The following is a 9,259-nucleotide window of genomic DNA, read 5'->3' as shown; positions in this document are numbered from 1 at the left end:
GTAATTATTGAAATTGTACTAGGTATCTCAACCTTCTAAACGAACATCGGTCGGTGATTTAGAAAACTCATACATACACCTTGTCTTCAGGTTTAAAGGGTCCTTCCTCCTGGTCCATCTCCGACAGCTTTTACTTTACCTGTTCATAAATAGACTTGTATATCATTATTAACTGTTTCATATACTTTTTTTTAAATTTGATCTGTAACTGTTCCAAACTCGGTCCCCATGCAGGGACTTCTCCATTGTGCCACCCACGGCTGGTTAGTTTGCATGCAACATTTCTTCAGTGCCAATGGAAGAGCATTAAACAAATGTTCCATTTATTCTTTTCATCAAATGAAAACAATCCGTTGTCAAAGCTGATTTCTGTAGGTTTACCAAACCTCTTAATTACCTTATTCATCATAAACGACACTCTAGTGTTTATACCTAAATTGATTCAGACTTACCCTGGATATCTCTTCCAGATGCTGTTTCAGCTGCTTTGTCTGCATTTTAATTTAACTTCTTTGACATGTACTTTTTCCGTTTCACCATACAATTTCAACATATTTTCCGACCTAGTCTGAACTATATCCTGCCTTTCCCAAGGTCATCATCTGCTGTCTTATATTCTGAAGTATTTCTCTCTCTCTCTCTCTTTACTTGTGGAACAAACCAACAAATTGTCCACATCAGCAAATACTTTCTAAGGGTATAACCATATAACCATTACAGCACGGAAACAGGCCATCTCGATCCTTCTAGTCCGTACCGAACACGTATTCTCCCCTAGTCCCATATACCTGCGCTGAGACCATAACCCTCCATTCCTTTCCCGTCCATATAACTATCCAATTTATTTTTAAATGATATAATCGAACCTGCCTCCACCACCTTCACTGGAAGCTCATTCCACACAGCTACCACTCTCTGAGTAAAGAAGTTCCCCCTCAACTTTCAACTCTGCCTTTCCCATCTAATTTAAAAAACCTACCTCATCCTAGCCTTTCTTGACATCCTTCCTTAAATCCCTTCCTCGCTCTTGGGGACCCCAGTCCTGTTAGGGCTTATCATCTCCAGATTAATTTCACTCCTGATAGGACTTTTCGAGGAAAAGTTCCCCAAGACATGTATTATTGGCATGTAATTCTCTGGCCCCGCTTGGTTCCGTCATAGGACTCACTTGTGTCAGTTCATCACTTATTTCAGTCTTTTCAACCAGGGGCTTTGTTCATTGACATTGACCGCAGAGAGCAACTGTTTACTGATTCTGCTTGACTTTAAGAAGAATGGCTTCCACCACAATAGTTCATAATATAATGTTCATCAACTGGTTGCCTTCTATTTCTTGCTCATTTTCAACTCTCCACCTTTTCATTCCCCTTTGTTCCTTGGGGTTCACCTTAAGTGGGTAACATTTGCTGAGGGGCCTGCATACCCTCGGTCATGACGGCATCCAACCAGAAGATGGCGCTGTGGCCGGTAGTCATGCTGCAGTGACGGCATCCAACCAGAAGATGGCGCTGCAGCCGGTAGTCAGGCTGCAGTAACAGCAGCTGACCTAACGGTGGCGCTGTTGCCGGTAAGTTTGTGAGCGGCGGCCATGTTTGTAGTCTATTGCCGGTCATTGTAACAATTTACATAGTGGTTCCCACCACTTCACCAATGGTGCCTTCAAATCTTCCATGGCCAACAATCGTCCCACGTTCTCCTCCTCCAAAGCCCTAATCCATTTTTTTTTTTTTTTTTAAATTTAATTTTAGCCCTCTCAGTTCATGGGTGCTCCAAGGGATAATCTGTCGTCTCTTACTTCTGTTTCTCTGTCTGTCTCTCTCTCTCTCTCTCTCTTTCTGTATGTGTATGTGTGTCTCTCTCTCTCTTTCTCGACGCTGAATAGATTCAGGACGACATGGCCCCTGCTTGGCCAGCCTTCACAAATGGGGCAGCAGCCCAACCCCACGGTGTGCTTGTGGCACTCCCTTACAACACATCATTGAAGCATGCCTTCAACAAAGACTCAAAGGAGTACTTGTCACCCTTCATACAGCAGATCAAGAGGCAACTGCTTGGCTAAAGGACTTTGCATTCGCTAAATAAATAAAATCTCTCTCTCTCTGTCTGACTGTCTCTCTGTCTGTGTTTCTCAACTTGAATGTCTACCATAAAACAACATAAAAGCTGGTCATGTTTCATCAATTAACCTATTTCCAGTTAACTTTACTGACAAGAAATCTAAAAGAACATCAAGAAACGATTTTTACAACTTCTCTTTTTCAGGTTACCAGGATACAAAGAGTTAATTTTTGCAGCTTGTTCGCAATCCCCCACGGCCCAAACACTGTGGGAATTCCCACCTCCGCCACGGGGCGTCTGTGTTCAATTTTACAACTTGCTCATTTCAACCATTTGTTCCAAACCGGTTTTCAAACAAATCACTTCGTTTCATTCTTACTTCAAATAGATTATTCAATTAATATTTTCTCCCTGCCTGCACTGTTGTCCCACGGCCTTTGCCGTCTTCTATCACATCCCCCTTTCGCGGCCTCTGCCGTCTTCTTATCTGCTACTTTCGGGAGTAACTCCCTTATCATCCTGTCTCAGGAATTTTCCTGTCTCTCAGGAATTGATCTAACTGTTCTCGTCAGACCTAATGAATCTTCAAGGAGGCAAACTCCCTTCCCCCTCAGGGTCCTCTCCTAGGTACCTCCCTCAGGGGTCTAATTTCTACCGAACTTCTTATCTTCCCCTTCTGCCCTTTGACTCCCCGTCTTGTTGGCCGGGTGATCTTCGTCCACCCCGGCCCCTGTCTTCTCTTTCCCTTGGGTATTTTGGCCCCCTCCGGCTCTGCATTTTCCGTGGACATCTCCTGCCCATATGCAGCTCTGCATTTTCCGTGGACATCTCCTGCCCATATGCAGCTCTGCATTTTCCCCAACTGACTATACCTTATCATTGTTGGCTTCTCCAAACCCTGGGTATTTCCTGCCCTCCAGGGTCCAGCATTTGCCCCAATTGGGCAGAATGCGGGGATTTGGCTCACAGCCTTTTCCCCTCCCTTCTGGGTTTGCCTTGCAGCCCCCTGAATCCTTCAGGGCGATAACCACAAGGTCTTTACAATCACCCAGGAAGTACTTTATTAGTCATTGTTCCTACCTGGGTCTGTGCACAGAAATTGCTCGATTGACTTTTCGCGATTTCCAACCACTCCCACACTATCACTTGTTTCTCGTGTCTCTCTGTGTGGTCCTGGATACTACTGCTCAAACAGCTGGCGGCAAGCAAGGAGTCTGAGACTGCTGAACTCAGCAGGGTGCACCTTCCCTTCGTCAGTCTACTCCCGTCAGCTGGCTGGAGTAATTGATCCCGGAACCGAGCCCCCATCCGTGAGATTCAAAATCAATCACAAACTCTTCAGAGACAAAATCAAAGAAACAAGTTTTCCTTTATTACATTTCTGCGCAGAAAAGGGTGTCCCTCCTCTATCATCCTCTAGAGACACACAAAAATGGAGGTTGTATCTATCTTTTATACCTTTCTTCACTATGGTCACTGCCTCATGTATCCCCATCGAGCTTCGTCCAATCATAACATAAAGCCCACATTCCCACGAGAACATCCAGAAACGTCTCGGAACATCTCCTGACGTCAAAGGCTTCTGCTGGAGTTTTTATCTGTTACTTCTTTATCTAGAAGTTCCCTCTGTCCTGTATATTGTTACTTTCTTCTACCAGCAGTCTGGCTTCTGCTGACACCTTATTTCTTTCTAAGTTATATTTTTCAGAGTTCTAGTATACATCAACCATCCCTATTAACCCTTCTCTCACAGTATGAAAAAGGAACAAAGTGCTGGAGTAACTCAGCAGGTCCTCCAAAACAATGCTGCCTGTCCAGTTGAGTTACTCCGGCACTTTATGTCTGTTTTTTGGTAAACCAACAACTGCATTTCAGTGTGTTTACTTAAAGGCAACGTCTGATTTCCATTCCCCACAAGGATTTAACGTCGTGCATCCTACCGAGAGCGCACGGGTCACTCTCAAAGCTCCGCTCTATAATCTTTGGAGGCTCCTCTAGTATCTTTGGCTTTGGTCCAACCTCCCAAAATGGAACGGAACGGCCAGCGCTCGCGCCTCCAGGTCGCTCCAGCCATCTCCGCTATAATATTCAAACGGCACGCGACCCGCCCACCCGCTAAGTCAACGCGAACCCACCCGCCACGCCCCAACGCGACCCACCCGCTACGTCACGACGACCCACCTGCCACGCCACGCCTCGCGAGCTGGGCTGGGCTGGGCCACCGTTTGTTGATCACAGGGCGGCGGTTTAAAATGGTAGCCGGGTGTTGGTAGTTTGTGGTCGCGAAAGACGAGATGGGTATTATGGTCTAAACCTCAGACGGTGCTTATAAAAGAACCGTTTGTGTAATCAGACAGTCTGTCTCAGTTTGCGGGTTTAGTGTGAGGTCACACCAAAGACCTGGGGGAAAAATGAGGACGTGTAACACAGATTGCGTTGAAAGGCCTCTTCGTATTGGTTTTATGAAGCTTGGAAGATTCGTGGGCCGGCACCCATATTGGTTTGTTTTATGTCCTCTTGTAATTTCTGTAGTACTTGGGGCAGGATTTATGAAGTTTAAGGAAACTGAAGCAAATAATATAGAAGAACAGTTTACCCCTTTGCGAGGTCACGCGAAAGTAGAAAGGGCGTTTATCCGAGAGCATTTCCCCATGGATTTCGCCACGTTCTCGGCGTCGAGGCTTTACACAGAAGGGGCGTACGTTTCCTTCATCGCTGTTGCTAAAGAGGACAACATACTGACCAAAAAGGCATTTGAAGAGATCTTATTACTTGATAAAATGGTCCAAAGTTTAAAGGTTACTTACAATTATACTGAATATGACTTCAATACTCTTTGTGCGAAAATTGGTGGTTTCTGTTTCACAAGTCCTATTTTAACTTTTATAAACCGCAACGCTGCTCTAGTAGAGACCTCTGTGTATGAATATCCTAACAATAATGGCTCGTTTGTTGGGTCTGTTTTGGGCGGGATTGAGTTAGATGGAAATAAAGTTAAAAAAGCTCGTGCAGTTAAGATCGATTATTTCTTGAGAGAAGACGACTTGCAATTTCAAATTCCGGTCGAAATGTGGATTCTAGAGTATCTGAAAGAAGTTGCCAAGACAGATTTGAAGTGGATTAAGGTAAATTTTGAAATGGTAACAATTCATTACGCTTTGTTGAAATTCCCAAAAGATATTTGTTGCCGTTTTAATTTGGTGTGTTTATTAGTTGATAGTTATTCAATTTCTAGCTAACCTAAATTGTATTGTTGGAAATTGTAATCAGAAGACGAAGATGAACCTGAAAATTAAGTAAACCGTTCTTCCGCGTGACTGAAATGTAATATAATCCAAATAGTTCCGATTTTAAAAGCTGATACCTCCTTTTTTAACATAAGTACTTGAACTGCACTTGTCATTTTAGATTCATTTGGATACTGTTGTTTTAATGCTGTCAGTGGAGATCTGTTTCACAATTAAGACGGGCTTATTTCTGGAAAAATAATTTTAATTTATGCATTTTGTTTCGTAACCTCCATTCAGGAAATGACACTATTTCAGAAATGTAAAGAAAAGTATCAAAATATTAAATAGTTTAAATGTTACATTTTATTAATTTGACACAAAACAACGGGGGAGGGGTGGGGTGGTGTGGGAGAGAGGGTGGTGCCAGGGCCGGATTTAGATGAAGAGCTGTTCCACTTGTGAGGACCCTCCCAATCCCCCACCCCCACAACTAGAGGAAGATGGTCCACCAGATTGACACCGATTCGCAGCCGAGCGTGGCCAATGAGATAAGGGGCTTGAAAGCCGCGCTATTTATTTATTTATTGCCAGTGCTAGTGTTGAGTTATTGGCATAAAACACTATTATTCTGAAATAGAGGGCAAAGAAAATTTACTGAAGGGTTATTTAGAGACTACAGTGTGTTGTGACAGCATATGTAAGAAAGGCCTATGACAGTGTAAAAAAATATTATACACCTTGCAGGGCTCTCAATTAATTTTTTTCTCTGTTGTCAGCCGGGCAACCTTGGCAGCTTTTTAGGTTGCCAAATGACAGTTTAAGTGGTCATTTAAGACGGCTTACATGACGCGTGCGATAATGTGCTCGGACGAAGTGCGTAGTTACCAGTCGGAATTATGCTCAATGAAGCATTCGCATATTATTTCTGCTTCAAATAAAGTTACAAACTAAACATATTCACCAATCAAGACATGATATATACCACAATGACATGCAGCAAAATTATAATACAGTATCTCAACTCTTTTTACACATTGCAATTAATGCAAGTTCTATTATTTATTTCCACTTCCAAACAAAAATGTGGCTGGATTATTCAGCGTATGGTCAACCTCGGTGAGACCAAGCGCATGCTTGGCGATCGTTTCGCACAACACCTCCAGTCAGTTCGCAATAACCAACATGATCTCCCGGTGGCTCAACACTTCACTTCCCCTTCCCATTCCGAATCCGACCTTTCTGTCCTGGGCCTCCTCCGTGGCCAGAGTGAGGTCCACCTCATATTGGAGGAGCAGCACCTCATATTTGCTTGGGTAGTTTACACCCCAGCGTTATGAACATTGGCTTCTCTAATTTCAGGTAGTCCTTGCTTTCCCCCTCCTTCCCCTCCCATTCCCAGCTCTCCCACAGCCTACTGTCTCCGCCTCTTCCTTTCTTTTTCGTGTTCCCCCCCCCCCCCCCCCCCCTACTGTCTCCGCCTCATCCTTTCTTTTTTGTGTTCCCCACCCCGGACATTAATCTGAAGAAGGGACTCGACCCGAAACATTGTCTATTCCTTCGCTCCATAGATGCTGCCTTACCAGCTTTTTTGTGCACACACACACACACACACACACACACACACACACACACACACACACACACACACACACACGTGTGTGTGGTCCTTATTTGCTTAAGTCCAAGTCAAGAGAGTTTTATTGTCATGTGTCCCAGATAGGACAATGAAATTCTTGCTTGCTGCAGCACAATAGAATATGTAAACATAATACAGAACAGGAGATAAAAGTTCAGTTTGTTTATATACCATAGACCATATATATACACAATAAATAAACAGATAAAATGCAATAGGTTGTTATTGTTCAGCCCTCCACCACCTCCAGTTTAAATTCCATTTAGAATATTTATGGAGGATCAGGAAACCAGAAGCAAGAGTTACTCTAGATTCAGGGTCAGGGAGTGATTCTACGTTGGTTTTCAGCGGTAGCGGTGAGGCGGCGACCGGTCAGCAATGGTGGCCAGATCTCCCACAATTCAAAGCGAGGGAGAAAGTGCCCAGCGCTGACCAGTTGCCGTGGCAGTGCGCATGCGCAGGGCGGCCGATGAAGTGCTGGCCGTGGTTGTGCGCATGTGCAGGGAGGAGGATGTGCTGGCCGTAGCAGTGCGCATGTGTAAGGCGGCCTGCCGTGCCGGCGGATGAGGAGCGAGCGGAGCCCAGCGGCCCGGACACGATGCGGATGGCGGGCAGACGGAGATTGAGAGAGAGATAGAGAGGGGGGCCCGCCCAGAGTTGAACGGCAGGTGTCCTGCCTTGGCCGGAGGCCCCCTAGATTTCGAGGCCCTAGGCTTCAGCCTATGAAGCCTATTGGTAAATCCGGCTCTGCGAGCCCCCCCTAGATCTAGAGGCCCTAAGCTTAAGCTTGTCAAGCTTATACGTAAATCCGGCCCTGGGTGGTGTGGGGGAAGGGGGTGGTGGTGGGGGAAAGGGTGGTGGTGTGGGGGAGAGGGGTAAAGGTGGGGTGGGAGGAGAGGGCGGAAGGGGGGTGTGTTGAGGGAGAAGGGGGTGTGTGGGGGGGGGAGGGACTCCACTCATCGGCCGCGGCACCACACAGCACCTCCCAACTCCACACACAGTTATCCGACTACACACAGCGGCTTTCTGGTGGAGATTGGAGGAGCAGCACCTCACATTCCGCTTGGGCAGTCTGCACTCCAGCGGCTTGAACATTGACTTCTCCAATTTCCGGTAGCCCTTGCTGTCTCCTCCCCTTCTCAGCCCTCTGGCTCCTCTTCCTTTCTTCTTCTCCCCCCCCACCCCACCCTGCATCAGTCTGAAGAAGTGTTTCGGCCTGAAACATTGCCTATTTCCTTCGCTCCACAGATGCTGCCTCACCCGCTGAGTTTCTCCAGCACTTTTGTCTACCTTCGATTTTCCAGCATCTGTAGTTCCTTCTTGAAACATAGAAACATAGAAAATAGGTGCATGAGTAGGCCATTCGGCCCTTCGAGCCTGCACCGCCATTCAATATGATCATGGCTGATCATCCAACTCAGTATCCTGTACCTGCCTTCTCTCCATACCCCCTGATCCCTTTAGCTACAAGAGCCACACCTAACTCCCTCTTAAATATAGCCAATTAACTGACCTCAACTACCTTCTGTGGCAGAGAGTTCCAGAGATTCACCACTCTCTGTGTGAAAAATGTTTTTCTTATCTCGGTCCTAAAGGATTTCCCCTCTATCCTTAAGCTGTGACCCCTTGTCCTGGACTTCCCCAACATCGGGAACAATCTTCCTGCATCTAGCCTGTCCAACCCCTTAAGAATTTTGTAAGTTTCTATAAGATCCCCCCTCCTAAATCTCCTAAATTCTAGCGAGTATAAGCCGAGTCTATCCAGTCTTTCCTCATATGAAAGTCCTGACATCCCAGGAATCAGTCTGGTGAACCTTCTCAGCACTCCCTCTATGGCAATAATGTCCTTCCTCAGATTTGGAGACCAAAACTGAACGCAATACTCCAGGTGTGGTCTCACCAAGACCCTGTACAACTGCAGTAGAACCTCCCTGCTCCTATACTCAAATCCTTTTGCTATGAATGCTAACATACCATTCGCTTTCTTCACTACCTGTTGCACCTGCATGCCTACTTTCAATGACTGGTGTACCATGACACCCAGGTCTCGTTGCATATCCCCTTTTCCTAATCTGCCACCATTTAGAAATAAAGTCTACTTTCCTGTTTTTGCCACCAAAGTGGATAACCTCACATTTATCCACATTATACTGCATCTGCCATGCATTAGCCCACTCACCCAGCCTATCCAAGTCACCTTGCAGCCTCCTAGCATCCTCCTCATAGCTAACACTGCCCCCCATCTTCGTGTCATCCGCAAACCTGGAGATATTGCATTCAATTCACTCGTCCAAATCATTAATATATATTGTAAATAGCTGGGGTCCTGGCACTG

General features: G+C 45.7%; 1 protein-coding gene across 1 annotated transcript in view; it reads left to right on the top strand.

Moving 5' to 3' along the window:
• The first annotated feature begins 4,469 nt into the window (after positions 1-4,469).
• Positions 4,470-9,259, top strand: part of LOC116985385 (patched domain-containing protein 3-like) — a 40,949-nt gene continuing 36,159 nt past the window's right edge. The window contains exon 1 of the mRNA XM_033040177.1: positions 4,470-5,183. Within this exon, the coding sequence (XP_032896068.1) occupies positions 4,470-5,183 (714 nt within the window). The remainder of the gene's footprint in view (positions 5,184-9,259) is intronic.

This window comes from Amblyraja radiata, chromosome 2 (genome assembly GCF_010909765.2).
Source record: "Amblyraja radiata isolate CabotCenter1 chromosome 2, sAmbRad1.1.pri, whole genome shotgun sequence".
NCBI lineage: Eukaryota > Metazoa > Chordata > Chondrichthyes > Rajiformes > Rajidae > Amblyraja > Amblyraja radiata.
The sequence above is the reverse complement of the archived record's forward strand: the minus strand, read 5'-3'. Positions and strand labels throughout refer to the sequence as shown.